Source organism: Henckelia pumila, unplaced genomic scaffold (genome assembly GCF_033568475.1).
Source record: "Henckelia pumila isolate YLH828 unplaced genomic scaffold, ASM3356847v2 CTG_461:::fragment_3, whole genome shotgun sequence".
In the NCBI taxonomy this organism is placed as follows: Eukaryota; Viridiplantae; Streptophyta; class Magnoliopsida; order Lamiales; family Gesneriaceae; genus Henckelia; species Henckelia pumila.
In genome coordinates this window covers 8,388,994-8,406,316 of record NW_027331831.1, presented here as the reverse complement: position 1 = coordinate 8,406,316, position 17,323 = coordinate 8,388,994, and the positions used below count along the sequence as shown (strand labels likewise).

General features: G+C 32.4%; 1 protein-coding gene across 2 annotated transcripts; it reads right to left on the bottom strand.

Moving 5' to 3' along the window:
- Positions 1-5,998: 5,998 nt before the first annotated feature.
- Positions 5,999-15,326, bottom strand: LOC140871556 (uncharacterized). Of its 2 annotated transcripts, XM_073274106.1 has the most exons (21): positions 15,021-15,326; positions 13,801-13,886; positions 13,590-13,691; positions 12,928-13,034; positions 12,746-12,846; positions 11,891-11,978; positions 11,493-11,581; positions 11,024-11,163; positions 10,758-10,923; positions 10,499-10,634; positions 10,298-10,394; positions 9,628-9,757; positions 9,159-9,218; positions 8,929-9,047; positions 8,615-8,739; positions 7,795-8,019; positions 7,512-7,672; positions 7,128-7,291; positions 6,832-6,914; positions 6,670-6,755; positions 5,999-6,400 (listed from the first exon to the last, which is right to left on the bottom strand). In XM_073274106.1, the coding sequence occupies exons 1-21, from the start codon at positions 15,234-15,236 to the stop codon at positions 6,257-6,259; spliced, it is 2,625 nt and encodes an 874-aa protein (XP_073130207.1). In that variant the 5' UTR covers positions 15,237-15,326; the 3' UTR covers positions 5,999-6,256. The 2 variants fall into 2 exon arrangements, with proteins under 2 accessions (XP_073130207.1, XP_073130208.1); XM_073274107.1 differs by lacking the exon at positions 13,801-13,886 and having other exon boundaries at positions 15,021-15,127.
- Between the last annotated feature and the right edge of the window lie 1,997 nt (positions 15,327-17,323).

Below are 17,323 nucleotides of genomic sequence, written 5' to 3'. Positions count from 1 at the left end.
CTTCACACAAACAAAAACATAGGTTGAAGAGGCCGAGTCCAAATCGTATTCTACCCCTATTAAATAATAAAACCCAATAAATTTTGGTTATATTTTTGTTTTAATAAAATTACCTTTGAGGTAAATGACAGGCAGTGTATCCATATGCAAGTCCTGTGATAAAAAATTTAGCCATTTAAATCTCTTTTATTGAGATAAAAGGGGCCGACCGTTCAATTAGATTTTTGTTTGTGCGAAATCTTGTTTGAGGTAAATGATTCCCGTATTTTTCTTATATGTTTTATTTTGTTACAGTTAATTTTGCTCATATTGAACCCAAATTATACCACATAAAAATTAATAGGTGCCAAGTTGGCGAAATCTTATGTCAACTAAGCAAAACCCGACATCTCTCGAGAGTTCTGGTAACATGGGATGAAATCCAAAAAAATATCAAAGTTATTGTATATTTTCCAAAACATGAAAACATTCAGGATCAAAACCAAAAACATATATAATTTATTGTACATTTTCCAAAACATGACAACATATAGGATCAAAACCAAAAATATATCCAAGTTATTGTATCTTTTCCAAAATATGACAATATACATGACCAAAACAAAAAACAGGCCAACATACAGGACCAAATTGCTAATTTTTTCGAATTTGGAGTGTCGCATATATTTTACAAGTTGACAATGTTTTAAATTCAGGAATTTTTCAAGTTGGAATGTAGAAATTTTTTGTTTTATAATACATAGGTAGATATTAGAAAGTTTTCACTTATGACCTACAATCGAACTCGTGTTTTTTTTTTTATCTTTTTTTCTGCTACTTCTCTTTTAGTGGAGATATTTAACTCAAAATTTGGAGCAACACATATAATTTAGAGTTTCCGATGTTTTAAATTCACTATATCACTTGTGATCGAACTCATGTATCTCTTTAGTGAGAGATATTATGTCCTCTCCACTCAAAGAATGCTAAAAATTAAGAAAACACGTAACAATTAAGAAACCATTTAACAAACTTTCATTGATCATTACTATGTTTACCTAGTGTTTAGAATAAAATGTCTTATTTGAAGTTTTCCAAAAAAAAAAGTCTTATTTGAAGGAAATTTGATGCAAGAAGAACTGTGAATTTAGAGAAGATTCAAATTATTTGATGTCCAGACTCCAGAATTCATATAACATTAAAATATACGTTAATCAAGTTCATTGTTCCAACTTCCAAGTAAAGTAATCATAAAAATATACGTAGACGTCTCAGTTAAATCATCATAATCAGATATTTGATGTAATATCGATTGCTGAACACCAATAATTTTGAATTACATACATTTGACATTTTAATAACGTGAAAATCCACAACCGATATCTTTCGATGCGCACAAAGTAAACTCCAAAGTAACGCAATAGCCTGAAAACTACGTTAATCAAGTAAACCGCACCGGGCTCAGTTAAATCATCATAATCAGATATTTGTTTCTCTTTTCTTTTTCACACAGATTAAGAAAAAATTATTGAAAAAGTAAATTTTATATAGACTTTCTATTTTATCCCTATTTAATGTATTAAAAATGATTGCACAATTTTCAAGGTGTAGTTAATATATTAGTAAAAAAATGTGAAAAAATATTACTAAATATTGTATATGACTATATATTTGGAACAAAAAAAAAAAAAACATGAACAATATAATTGGGACGGATGAAGTATTTCACTAGCGGCCAAACTCTCAGGAGTGCACGCACGAATTGGGATTTAGCGTATGAGCGGAATGTGGAACGACTTCCAAAAAAATTAGCTGATGACAGACAAGGTAACTAGGAAACTAAAGAAACTGTCCATAACTTAAATTCTGTTCAAAATAGTTTTCATAGCGAAACATAAATTGTTTTTAAAAAACCATTATACGAAATAGGTAGAGATGAAAGTTGTCAATGTAGCGACATCCATCCAATTAGGGAAAAGGGCTTTCAACTTCTTCGTTGACTCGGTTAAATGCAGGTCTACTACAGCAATCTCAACCTTCAGAGATTCAGAATTACTTGCCTGCACAATTCATATTAAAAGAATATTAGCATGCATTGACATAGGCCATAGCATATCATGTTACGTTTTTTTCTTTTTCTTTTTTTTTTCTTTCTTACAATTAACTTTCCGAACAGCTTAGGCAGTGTTTTCGATCTTTAAATTGGATTTCACATAAACAGAATTAACTTAAAAAACAAAAAAAAAAACAAAAATATATATAAAAAATACGTGAATCATGTATCTAAAAAAAACCTTCACACAAACAAAAATATAGGTTGAAGAGGCCGAGTCTAAATCGTATTCTACCCCTATTAAATAATAAAACCCAATAAATTTTGGTTATGTTTTTGTTTTAATAAAATTACCTTCGAGGTAAATGACGGGCAGTGTATCCATATGCAAGTCATGTGATAAAAATATTAGCCATTTAAATCTATTTTATTGAGATAAAAGGGGCCGACCCTTTAATTAAATTTTTGTTTGTGCGAAATTTTGTTTGAGGTAAATGATTTCCGTATTTTTCTTTTATGTTTTATTTTGTTACAGTTAATTTTGCTCATATTGAACCCAAATTATACCACATAAAAATTAATAGGTGCCAAGTTGGCGAAATCTTATGTCAACTAAACAAAACCCGACATCTCTCGAGGGTTCTGGTAACATGGGATGAAATCCAAAAAAATATCAAAGTTATTGTATCTTTTCCAAAACATGAAAACATTCAGGATCAAAACCAAAAACATATATAATTATTGTAACTTTTCCAAAACATGACAACATACAGGACCAAAATAAAAAATATATCCAAGTTATTGTATCTTTTCCAAAACATGATAATATACATGACCAAAACAAAAAACAGGCCAACATACAGGACCAAATTGCTAATTTTTCCAAATTTGGAGTGTCGCATATATTTTACAAGTTGACAATGTTTTAAATTCAGGAATTTTTCAAGTTGGAATGTAGAAATATTTTGTTTTATAATACATAGGTAGAGATTAGAGAGTTTTCACTTATGACCTACAATCGAACTCGTGTCTTTATTTTCTCTTTTTTTCTGTTACTTCTCTTTTAGTGGAGATATTTAACTCAAAATTTGGAGCAACACATATAATTTAGAGTTGCCGATGTTTTAAATTCACTTTATCACTTGTGATCGAACTCATGTCTCTCTTTTAGTGAGAGATACTATGTCCTCCCCACTCAAAGAATGCTAAAAATTAAGAAAACACCAATAATTTTGAATTACATACATTTGACATTTTAATAACGTGAAAATCCAACAACCGCTATCTTTCGATGCGCACAAAGTAAACTCCAAAGTAACGCAATAGCCTGAAAACTACGTTAGTCAAGTAAACCGCACCGGGCTAGTCCAAGAAGGTATTGACAGGAGGAATCGAACTCCTGATATCTGGTCAAACTCTCACCTACTTGGGCACCCCTCAAGTACACGTTATGTTAATTTCATTATCCTTTAGAGTGGCTCTAGCTTCAAAATAATTTTTTTTATTTTTATTTGAGAAAATTATACTCCCTATGTCCTATATATATTGTCCTCTTTTCTTTTTCACACAGATTAAGAAAAAATTATTAAAAAAGTAAATTTTATATAGACTTCCTATTTTATCCCTATTTAATGTATTAAAAAATGATTGCACAATTTTCAAGGTGTAGTTAATATATTAGTAAAGAAATGTAAAAAAATATTACGAAATATTGTATATGACTATACATTTGAAACAAACAAAAAAGAAAACATTAACAATATAATTGGGACAGATGAAGTATTTCACTAGCGGCCAAACTCTCAGGAGTGCACGCACGAATTGGGATTTAGCGTATGAGCGAAATGTGGAACGACTTCAAAAAAAATTAGCTGATGACAGACAAGGTAACTAGGAAACTAAAGAAACTGTCCATAACTTAAATTCTGTTCAAAATAGTTTCCCTAGCGAAACATAAATTGTTTTAAGAAAACCATTATACGAAATAGGTAGAGATGAAAGTTGTCAATGTAGCGACATCCATCCAATTAGGGAAAAGGGCTTTCAACTTCTTCGTTGACTCGGTTAAATGCAGGTCTACTACAGCAATCTCAACCTTCAGAGCTTCAGAATTACTCGCAAGCACAATTCATATTAAAAGGATATTAGCATGCATTGACATAGGCCATAGCATATCATGTTACATTTTTTCTTTTCTTTCCTTTTTTCTTTCTACAATTAACTTTCCGAACAGCTTAGGCAGTGTTTTCGAGCTTTAAATTGGATTCCACATAAACAGAATTAACTTAAAAAACAAAAAAAAAAACAAAAATATATATAAAAAATACGTGAATCATGTATCTAAAAAAAACCTTCACACAAACAAAAATATAGGTTGAAGAGGCCGAGTCCAAATCGTATTCTACCCCTATTAAATAATAAAACCCAATAAATTTTGGTTATGTTTTTGTTTTAATAAAATTACCTTCGAGGTAACTGACGGGCAGTGTATCCATATGCAAGTCCTGTGATAAAAAATTTAGCCATTTAAATCTCTTTTATTGAGATAAAAGGGGCCGACCATTTAATTAGATTTTTGTTTGTGTGAAATTTTGTTTGAGGTAAATGATTCCTGTATTTTTCTTTTATGTTTTATTTTGTTACAGTTAATTTTGCTCATATTGAACCCAAATTATACCACATGAAAATTAATAGGTGCCAAGTTGGCGAAATCTTATGTCAACTAAGCAAAACCCAACATCTCTCGAGAGTTCTGGTAACATGGGATGAAATCCAAAAAAATATCAAAGTTATTCTATCTTTTTCAAAACATGAAAACATTCAGGATCAAAACCAAAAACATATATAATTTATTGTACCTTTTCCAAAACATGATAACATACAGGACCAAAACCAAAAATATATCAAAGTTATTGTATTTTTTCCAAAACATGACAATATACATGACCAAAACAAAAAACAAGCCAACATACAGGACCAAATTGCTAATTTTCCCGAATTTGGAGTGTCGCATATATTTTACAAGTTGACAATGTTTTAAATTCAGGAATTTTTCAAGTTGGAATGTAGAAATTTTTTGTTTTATAACACATAGGTAGAGATTAGAGAGTTTTCACTTATGACCTACAATCGAACTCGTGTCTTTCTTTTCTCTTTTTTTTATGCTACTTCTCTTTTAGTGGAGATATTTAACTCAAAATTTGGAGCAACACATATAATTTTGAGTTGCCGATGTTTTAAATTCACTATATCACTTGTGATCGAACTCATGTGTCTCTTTTAGTGAGAGATATTATGTCCTCCCCACTCAAAGAATGCTAAAAATTAAGAAAACATGTAACAATTAAGAAACCATTTAACAAACTTTCATTGATCTTTAGTATGATCAAGTCCATTGTTCCAACTTCCTAGTAAAGTAATCATAAAAATATACGTAGAAGTCTCAGTTAAATCATCATAATCAGATATTTGATGTAATATCGATTGCTGAACACTAATAATTTTGAATTACATACATTTGACATTTTAATAACGTGAAAATCCACAACCGCTATCTTTCGATGCGCACAAAGTAAATTCCAAACTAACGCAATAGTCTGAAAACTACGTTAATCAAGTAAACCGCACCGAGTTAGTCCAAAAAAGTATTGACATGAGAAATCGAACTTCTGATCTCTGATCAAACTCTCACCTACTTGGGCACCCCTCAAGTACACGTTATATTAATTTCATTATCCTTTATGGTGGCTCTAGTTACAAAATAATTTTTTGTATTTTTATTTTAGAAAATTATGCTCCCTTTGTCCTATACATATTGTCCTCTTGAAAAAATTATTGAAAAAGTAAATTTTATATAAACTTCCTATTTTATCCCTATTTAATGTATTAAAAATGATTGCACAATTTTCAAGATGTAGTTAATATATTAGTAAAGAAATGTAAAAAAATATTACTAAATATGGTATATGACTATATATTTGAAACAAATAAAAAAAAAAACGTGGACAATATAATTGAGACGGATGAAGTATTTCACTAGCGGCCAAACTCTCAGGAGTGCATGCACGAATTGGGATTTAGCGTATGAGCGAAATGTGAAACGACTTCCAAAAAAATTAGCTTGATGACAGACAAGGTAACTAGAAAACCAAAGAAACTGTCCATAACTTAAATTTTGTTCAAAATAGTTTTCCTAGCGAAACATAAATTGTTTTAAGAAAACCATTATACGAAATAGGTAGAGATGAAAGTTGTCAATGTAGCGACATCCATCCAATTAGGGAAAAGGGCTTTCAACTTCTTCGTTGACTCGGTTAAATGCAGGTCTACTACAGCAATCTCAACCTTCAGAGATTCAGAATTACTTGCCTGCACAATTCATATTAAAAGGATATTAGCATGTATTGACATAGGCCATAGCATATCATGTTACGATTTTTCTTTTCTTTTTTTTCCTTGCTTACAATTAACTTTTCTAACAGCTTAGTCATCTCCAACTTGTTTGAAAGTTTTCGAGCTTTAATTGTAAGCTCGAGATCGACCAAAAAGCTAGACAACCACGTCGAGCTCGAGTATTGACTGATCGATCAACCTCGAAGTGCGCAAGTTTGGAGCTTGATTAGGAATTAAAAGTTTACCTCCAACCAAAAGGTCCAGTTTTCACGGCCTGCTCCAGTCAGTCTACATATATACGATGGTGGCCCATTCCCGAACTCCACCGGAGCTTTAAGAAATTCACAGAGATTTAACATAACAGCGAAAGAAGAAACATCTGGAGGCACCAAAGAAAATTGAATCACCTGGAACTACATTGTCTGCGAAAGACCAATTTGATAACGGGCCAGTAATGTTAAGGACAGCAACCCACACCTGCTTCAAAGAACTGAGACAAAAATATACAGAAAAATATTAACATCTCTATTGTGTTTAGTTAGAAACCACTCAGAAATATTAACACAAGCTAATTAATTCACAAATAAGTAACAAAATAGTTCGTATATTATTTGTAATTTGGCTCCGGTCCTAATGAATGGTCATATTTTAGCTGGTATTAATATCTAATTCATTGTTTTGCATGCTTTCAATAAAGTATTACCCCAAGGATAATTCCAAGTAGACTCTCCGAGGTCCTCCAACTCGAATAAGTTGGGATTTGTCAGTTGATAAATACGGGAAGAGTCTGTACTGACTCAAGATATCATCTGTTTTAGCAGGGAATTTTAAGCTTCTTGAAAACAGGGAAGATATTGGAAATATACCCTGCAAAAGAAAATAAAGTATATCATATACAGGATCGTCACATATCGTCATCCTTCTAGGTATATTGGGATGGCACCAGCTAATTAAAGTGGAGTAATGAGAAATTTTTTTGTTTGTAATACTCAAATGACAAAGGGGAAACAAAAAGTTGAATTTATAAACAATAATGGATTAACATGCGGTTACTTTTAGGTTTCTGCCATAAGATGCAAGAGAGTACCTTCCATCTCTGAAAATTTGACTGATTAACAGTGTCAAAACTAATTTCTGGATTAGCATGAAGTTCCTTCACCGCTGCTGGCGCATGTTTGAAAACAAACATTAGGGAATTTGAGTCCACTACTGCAAAATCGAAGTTGGCTTCCAATATGTGGTTTGCATCTATAAATGGATAATTAGATGCTCGTTAGAAGGCCTATCAAGACAATAGTCCATGACTGCACAGAAATATCTTACAAAAAGGAATTCAAGAATAGTTCGATTTTAAACAATGAGAAGAGTACCTGTAGTTTCAATAGTATGCTGAAGTACAACTCTCTTAGGTGCATCTTGGCTATAGGGAAAAAATTGTGATGACACAGCCAAAGCAAGTATGGTAATTTGCAGCAAAAACCAGACAATTGATGATTTTGCTACCCACTTTTCAACAACAGGTAAAACAGGACCAACACACCAGCCAGTTACAAGTCCAATTACAGCTGCAGTTATAACATCAGGAACAAAAAACCCTGCAAATAGTTGAGACTTCATCAAAGTTATAGAAGAAATTCACTACGTTTCAGCCTATAATTGACTTAGCAGCTTTAGGCCCGGTTTGGTTTCAAAAGCTAGGCCAAAAAAGCACTTTTTTAAGTGCTTTTCATTTAATAAAGTGTTTGGTTGACCAAAAAAGTGCTTAAATAAGAACTTTTTTAAGTCAAAATTAGAGCTTTTTCAAAAGCCAAAAATTATAGCTTAAAAAAGTGCTTTTTTTAAAAAATGTCTATCAAATCCAAACGAGGCCTTAATTTCCTGTAATATGCATACAAGACAATCTCGTCTCTTGTTGGTTGTTCCTCAATCCTCATCAATTCAGTCAAGAACATAAATCGTGTGGTTTCTCGCTAGTTCTATGCACTAATTTGTCTAGATCCAGATGCTTCAAGTATAATAAAGCTACAAGTGAGAGAACACAAGATTTTTCTTGACACCTTACGTTTAAAAATAAATGGAAAATAAAAAGCATGCACCAGATCTGGGAGGATACTAAAAAAGGAGCAAAACCCACAAGTTTCTCCTCTATTCACTCTTAGATGTGAACAAAAACCGAATTAGAAAACTAACCATAGGGGGGTGGATGCGAGCCTGTCATGCCCATTTTCTCAATTACAAACACAGCAAGAAATCCCCCAAAATAGACAGAGTACATCAAGCAAGGTATCAAAGGGACGACGTAGCATGCTGTTGACCTGACAAAACATCTTGGTCATACCAAATTTCCAAACAAATATTACAAACTCAACGGTTTGAACAAAGTAAACTGTTTCCACATAAGAAACAGAACCACCAACAAGAACATGGAGTGTTGGCATATTCTGGACAAAAGTAGAGAAAATAAGTAATAGAACATGATCAAAGAATTATGTAATGTAGTGTACCTGAGAGATTTGCGACCAAAGGACTTGACTGATAAACAAAAGGAGATCCATGCAGGAACCATAAAAACTGATATAAAGAATGTCACAAAACCGCTACTCAACCCAGATAAAAGGTATACCTGCTTCCAATTTTTAGTTAGCAATTTAAGGATTGTAATCATGATTTTTTAGGAAACCAAAAGAATAAACTTCTCAACTACAAAAAAAAACTAAATTAGTAATGCATGCACCAGGGTAATGAAAGAATATAATCCAAATGCTCCCCAAAACCTAGCTTCATCAACCAACTCCTGCAAACATGTCGAATCAGAACTAATCAAGAGTGAAATAATGTAAATATCATGACATTGCAAAACTCAAACTAAGCACGTGAATTCAATTCAATAGTTGAATATAGCCTAGCACAAGACCATGTACACCTAAGTTTCTGCCCATTTTAGCCATTTACTTCAGACATGTACCAAATTCGGCAGAGGTGCGTTTGTAAAGCAGCAAGGTAAAAGCCTTATGACTTATTCAGCAACTACTTGACATTAGCTCAATGAACTATGTAAAAAGATATCAGAAGAGTTAACGCTTCTACATTCAACAAATTTTTCTTGTTAGATATATAGCATCTCAGTGTTTTTCTGTCCATAGACCTGAGGGATGAGACAATCCAATACCCTGATTAAATAAGATTAACACAGAAGCACACACCTCTCTTGGTAATGAGAAAGCAGAAAAATCTTGAGAAAGTGGAAATTGTTTCCAAATCACTCTTGGAACTAACAGACCAACAATTGAGCAGGGTACGGACATAAAAAACGCCAAATGTGGATGTGCAAACCTACATTGGAAAAATAAATGATGAGGTATGTGAGTTCTCTATGATAAGAACAATGGAATATTATGAAGGACAATGAGGACAATATTAGAGGAATCAAAACATAAAAGCAATCCAGCTAGTAGTAGAATAACTTCTTGACTACTGAACTTCAATATGGACAATGTCAGATATAGTCAAGGGTAAAATATCCAATCAGGCAGAAACGCTTGACAGCACATAACTTAATCAAGGCCCATACGACCTTGGTGGGGAAAAAAACTCAATACTCAGCCTATATCAAGGAAGTGAGAGTACGCAGCAGGAAGGAGGAAATATGAAAGGCGAGAGGACCCAAACACACCATATTAAAACTACTGTCAATGAACCAAAACTTCAATTTATTAAGCAGAATAATAGAACATCCGTCCATGGAGCTCTCATTAGGATGCATTCATGAAGCAAAAACTCATAAAAAAGACCGACTTCTAACACAAAATACAAAAAGGAGAATTATGATATTAAAAACCAGAAACCAATATTAAGGCAACTAAAAATCTGTACCAGTTCATTGAATGTTCACAGAATAGCAACCGCAAGATAGCAAAAGTTACAGGAAAAATAATGGCCAGTACAATTCCGCTGGCATGGTACAGTAATCCTGCATCATTGTCACTTAATCGTTACACATGGAACACCGAGGAAATCTACCTGTAACAAAAAGTCATACGCACAAATTTTGAATTTCAGTAGCAAATTCATTACCTTTCAAGAAGTCGTAATAGGAAGCAAGGGAACTAATTAAACCCCCAGTTGGTAAGCGTAATAAAAGAGGCATGAGGAGGAAGATAGCAATTGGAATACTGTGAAGCACCACCGCGAGCCTTCTTGAATACAAGACCTGAAAAAGACTTATGCATCAGAATTGAAGTTAGCTCAAAACCTGGATTATTGGTGTTTACATATTTACTATAGCTAGAGAAATTATTGGCCAACTAAACCTGAAAATCAAATATTGGCATACCAAGAACTGTGAGAAGTAATCAAAGAAAACTGCTCTTTCACCTTCGGATCTGCTAGCAGCAGCTGTAAATGATACTCGCTCTTGAGCATTTAATAACTTAGAAGAATTAGCAAAAGCTTTCATCACACTAAACAAATTGTCCCCACGTGCTTGCATGCTTCCAGGTCTAAAAACAAGTGCACACAATTAAAAACAAATTTAAATAATAAATTTCTGACCTTGAAAACACATCCAGCAACTGTACCAAAATAGCAGTTGGTACGTACATTATTCTTTCCACGGTATCTGAGGATGTGTGGTAAAAATAACCTCCAAGGAGAAAGATAATATCCAACCCAGGAATATCTCCATGATCTTTGGCAAACATTCTATAGTCTGTATCACCAGGAATTGCACCAAAAACATCCTGCAATGGATTGACAAACATGAAAAACGAAAAGTTAAAATAAAATATAACTGCAATCAGTAGCGAGATGTAAATAAACTAATGGTGAGGAAACACACGTCGATAGTCAATTTAATGTGGCAAAACCATGTTAACAAGAATGTTTAGCACCAAATATAAACCAAAACAAAAACAGTATGAATGTCGTGCATATCTATCTGCTTCTAAAATCATCAGAACATCCACATAATATCAAGAGTCCAAAGAACTTATTTTTAGCATTTACATTTTTAAAAATAAACTAAATTAAATAAGCCTCCTTGATATCAGAAAAGACGAAAAGCAAAAACCTGAGCTGCACTGTTTGCCATTGGATATACTGCTGATTGAGCATAAACATATGAAGGCCAAGATCCGGGACCAGATTGGCACACTAAATCTGTCGAGTGAGAAATATTACAATGAAAATCAACAAAGAACTCAGCTCCTGAAGAAATTCAATCTCATGAAGGGAGGTAAATTTGCACCCTCCACATAATTTTCCTGCAATCAATAGCAAACTAATACACCATAGAAGGCTGAAAGCTTCGATTTCATCCCTAGTTCAAAAAACATTTACCATAGTCTAACCAGATAGCAAAACTAATCAAAAAAAATTATAGAAAATGTCTAGCAATAATCCAGATTCAATTCAAGACCACAAATTGCTGCATCGTGACATTCCATAACATTTCAATTTGAAACTTACCAAAACCTCCTGTCCCAGATGCCTCAACATCAATAAAAGCTCCTATTGTATCCCGCCATCTATGTGTTGTCATGAAGCCATGTGAACCCTGATACAATAAGAAATAAGCCATGATATGCAACCGGAACTGGAACACACAATTTGCATTCAAATTTAAAAACCATGTTAAGATCATGGACTTGGGTCTAACTACTCCCCAAAAGCTAGCTCAAGGGAAGGAGAATTGTCCAAGTCCATATTTACAACTTCCAAGGACTTCATCCAGCCGATGTGAGACATCTAACAAAAACCTATCTCACACTCATTTGCACTGGCTTGATGTAGAACCTATAATGCCTTAAGAAGGTAAAAGCAAAGAAGTAATCCAACAAATTTTTTTTTCCATATTATTTCACACATAAATACTATCATAGTCCCGGCAACCAATAAGGGCATTTATAGCACAAAATCGAGTGGACAAATAATTTTTTTTGTAAAATGATATTTCTTACAGGAAAAAAAAAATATCAGCAATTGATCAATCAACTTTATTAAGTGATTGCAAAGTGGAACTTTGCAAATAATGCTTGGTTTAACATATTGACTCGTTTGTGCCATACATAGAAAAGAAAAAAACGAATCAAATCTGACGCCATGTTAAACAAATCAATACCAGAATGTGGTTTGCATGTTTGATCCTTGAAGAGAAGAAGAAATACATCACGGTGAAACGAACTGAACTTTACAGTACCATGGTGGGAACAAAATATCCATACTTGTAGATGTACTATTATTGTTATAAAAACCAAACCAAGAATCAGAGGACAACAATGTTAAAAGCACAAGGGCAAGTAAAATAAAAATAATATCACTCACCAGCATAAATAGTTCTTCTGCTCCATTAAATAAGAATATAACTGGCTTAGGAGGAATCCAGCCAGCATCTACTGTGAGCCTTGCTAGTTCGAGTAATGATGCTGTCAAAGAAAAACTAGTAAAAATTAAGCCAAACTTCATTGCGCTACTGTAAACAAGACCATATTGTGCATTCCACCCACCAACACATGAACCACAATCACCAGCTCCTGGCGAACCAGGCGGGGTATCAAAATGACCGTTCAATAACACTGATGTGTCAGTGTCTAGAGAATTTATTGATGAAATCCTGCACGTTGATTGAAGTTGGATTAAGTGACTTGAGGCATTCACAAAGCACTTCTTGTAGCAAGCATTCAATCAAAAAATACTCCGCAATACTGTGTTTAGTCTAATCGCCGTTTACATATTGGAGATATTATGGATTGCAGCTGCCACTCAACAAATCCAACTAGCTATTACATTAATTTCATAATAAAACAAAATAATATTTGGATACCTTAAATGGGACAGGTGGTAGTACCAACAGAGAAGGGATAAGATTTTAAAACGAGAGAAACATTAGCAACAACAAAACTGCATATCAAAATACTGGTCCTTTTTCTCATGTGAGGAGGGAACTTATATCTAACAGATATATTAGATGCTAAAATTTCTCGATACAGCAACATACTTAACGCAACAATAAGGAGCCAAATCAAAGATACCTGACAAAATTTAATCATAATCAAACCCAAATTAAACTACAACCTCAAACTAATAATTTTGACTCAACAAACTGGTCAAAGGTATAATAAACAGAAATGTATAGAAAGCGAACAAAGCAAAACAATAGGTAAAGTACCTCATTAGGATATTTGTATGATTTCTATAAGTTAGTGTTAAGCTCTGCCCCAAAAAAATCATATTGAATGAGCCATTAACTATGGTTTCTTCGATCTCTATCCTGAAAATACAAACAAACAAATACTGAAGCAATTTCTTCGCACGCCACCTTAAAATAGTGTAACAATCAATAATTTAGATACACTTCATATATTAATCAATACACTGACCTAAAATCAGATCCAGCTCGTTCTTTTATCATTTCTAACTGTGTTTTTATGTACTTTGCTGCCTGTCTTAAACCTGGACTTCCCTCCTAGATGAAATTAAATCACAAAACTGTCACATCTTCTATGACGCTTGATAACCAAAAAGGAAAATATAAATAAATAAATAAAAAGTAAATGTTTGGTTCCCAAAACTACAAAGGCTAGGGAAACAGGAAGTTTATGCATTAGATTTAATTGGATTGAAATTGAAAGTAAAAAAAATGTTACACATGGTAACTTTCATTTCAAAAATCAACCAAGTAGAACATACATATATATACATAAGAAATCAAGAAATTGCAGAACAAAAACCTCAACAGAGTTCTACAACAATTGTATCTAGAACAACTACAGAGATTTACCTAAAGAAATGAACACTGTGGCCGCATGAATTCAAGCAATAAGAAAAATAAATAAACTTTACTTCAGTTGTTTTCAAAATGTCTCATAATTGCCAAGTTCGATCAACTAAACATCATAGTTGCATCAAGTTCAACAAAAGTGTGTTGAACAATAAAAACAAATTAAAACAGTGATATAATATTACGTTAATTTTCAATGGAAAATCATCAGTTTATTGACCACGTTCAACCATGAGTCTAGCTCGACATAATTACAGCAGAAATTCAACAAAATATTCCGCTTGATTGAATCACTCAAATTTGAATATCTAATTCTATTAAAAAGAACGCCAAGAAAAAAATTGACTTCTAAGGTTTGACCTTGGAAAATCTTCAGGAAAGAAGCAGTTTTTTTTATGGGAATACTGGAAATAGTATAATAGAGAGGCATGCTAATACAAGATCTTTCCCAAGTAAATCATACATGAAATTCATTTTTCATTTGCTTGCTTATACTAAATCTAACCGGGACATACAAACAAACATCATAGCTCCAATAGATATTACCAATAAATTACTGAAACGAGATTATGATCATGAATCATTCAGACCATCCTAACCAATTACAATAAAAAGTCAACAAAGCAAGGTGGAAGGACAGAGCATACCGAGCAGCGAAACAACCTTCAACATTGATTAAATTCATCTAAATAACCGAATTCCCGTCCTCCAAACAATTGAATTGAACTTGGTAAAGAACAAAATCACATGCATAAAATTACTCAAATATTCAACAGATAGATGCTAGCATATCAGACACGTCGTCGCGTCGTTGCTGACCTGCCGACCGCCGATGTCTTCGGCCAAAACGCGAATATGCTCGATCGCTCTAGCTTCAGAGAAGCGATCCAGCGGCGCGTCAAAGCCGAGAGGCGTGATGAACTTCATGTGAATAACGAAGTATACAAGACACGAGATGAGCCCGTAGAGAACCACGAGAGCGAAAAATACTTTGAATCCGGTGGCGTCGCCGGAGCTCGGACGGAATAGCGCCATTGTCTTCGATTCCGGAGCTACAAAATGAGAGTTTGTTTCTTGGTTTGCTCCAGCACAGGAACCAATTTGTGGCGGTGTTTTCTAGTTAAAGAGGGAACCGTTCGGACTTTTTTGTTGCTTCGACTTCTAAACTCTTATTTTATATGGGTCCATCTTTCTGCAAAAATGAAATTTAAAATATTTTATTATAAAGCAGAAAAGAGCTATTATAAATACGAAAACATAAAAATCTATAATCTGTAATAAATAATAAAAGGTGAATTATAATTAATACACGTGCTTGGAAAATTTATTTTTTTAAAAATAATTTGGTCAATAGACTTTTATATTATATTATTATGATTATATATGAATTAAATAAAAAGGTAAATTCATTTTAAATCTTAAATAGTAAATCTAATTTTAACTTTGTAATCATAATTGTCAGGAAAAATATATGGTTGTAATCTATGATCCACGAAAAATGTTTCTCACTATCTCGGTCGTTTTTTTTTTTTTTGGGTTGACAATCATTGCAAAACATTGAAATATTGTATTAATATATGATAGTTGCGTACAAATTGTTTTAAATCTGATATTAATATATGATTTTTTTAGTATTCAATATGTATAGCAAGTATTCACATTAATGATATATTTGTTCTTTTTCATATAAAAATTGGTACAAAACATTAAAAATATAGTGTTAGTATATTATATTTGAATGCAAATTATTTGTGATCTGATACTAATAAGTGATGTTTGAGTGCATAAAGATGTATTGCAACTTGCAAGTGTTGATATTAATGATATTTTTCAAATTTATACTAATTTTTTTTTATATCAGATCTAAACCAGTATTCTCAAATATCATATTTTTAATGTTTTATACGTCTTTCCATATCGGTTAACAAACATATGGGGTCAGAGAGTACAAAAATATTTTTTTTTTTGTAATAGGGAGAGCAGACATATTTTTACCTGACATAGATTGAATGCAAATTTAAGTTTACTTTTTACGAAAATCAAAATTTTCCAAATAACACCGCATAAAATCCTCTGTTGCACTTGGTGCTAGAAAATACGTTTTGGATTGGGTGAAAGTGTTTAGGGTTTTGTGAATACTAAATTATGCTTCAACTTTTGTATGTTTCTTAACAAAAAACTATAATCAATATTGAGATGTTTGTTTTTGTTTCTATTTTTTTGTTAACGAGTTAAAATTATAATTCGACATTTATATAATTTATCATGTTCCACAATTGCTCTTAATTTCTATTAATATTTTGGAGCTTTTTTAAAATGTTATATTTTATTTATACATGGGTTTTTTAGAATTTTGATCTAATGAACATCCACTATAAACCGACTGATATATCATGCACTTATTGATGTAAAAAACATCAACTTAACGGTGTTCACATAAATGTTCACCGTATAATCAAAATTTCATACATACATACATACATACATACATACATACATATAAGTTACTGGTAAAAGTATAGTGTATAGTACAGTATAGCAATCGTACGTAATCATAATAATATATAAGAGTTACGATATATAATATAGTAATTATTATATTTTTTGAAGTAATATAATATATTATATTATATTATATTATATACTAGCTATTATAAATTTTTTGTTTTAGAATTTTTAGATACGTATTATCTCTTTTTTTTAGAAAATGTCCTTGTTTTAATTAATTGACATTTTCAAGACTTATCTGATGTTTCGAATGTTATTTTTATAACTTAGTTGGATGGTGATGGGTTATGACTACACAATCTACTGGATCCAAACGCAATTATAAGGTCTAGTTCAAATATTTGTTTTGGGGTCTAAGCATATTTAATTATTATTTAGATCTCTTTAATGAGGCCCAAAAATGTACAACAACCCCATAAGAAGTTCAAGCTCACAAAACTCTTACAATATCTATAAATAGTTCAAATTAATCTCCTCATTCTTAAGGTACATATTCTTTTTAGCACAATAACGTTCTGCTCTCGATTATTATTATTTGAGTAATCACTGACTTGTGCATCAGAATGACTTTATCGAGAACCCTCTCGACGCCTTTGACTTTGCTTTGTGACGTA

Coding starts and splice junctions, on each gene's coding strand:
- LOC140871556 (XM_073274106.1), bottom strand. CDS start 15,236: ATGGCGCTATTCCGTCCGAGCTCCGGCGACGCCACCGGATTCAAAGTA. Junction 13,692..13,800: donor CGAGCTGGATCTGATTTTAG/GTCAGTGTATTG, acceptor TTGTATTTTCAG/GATAGAGATCGAAGAAACCA. Junction 11,582..11,890: donor ATCTGGGACAGGAGGTTTTG/GTAAGTTTCAAA, acceptor CTCACTCGACAG/ATTTAGTGTGCCAATCTGGT.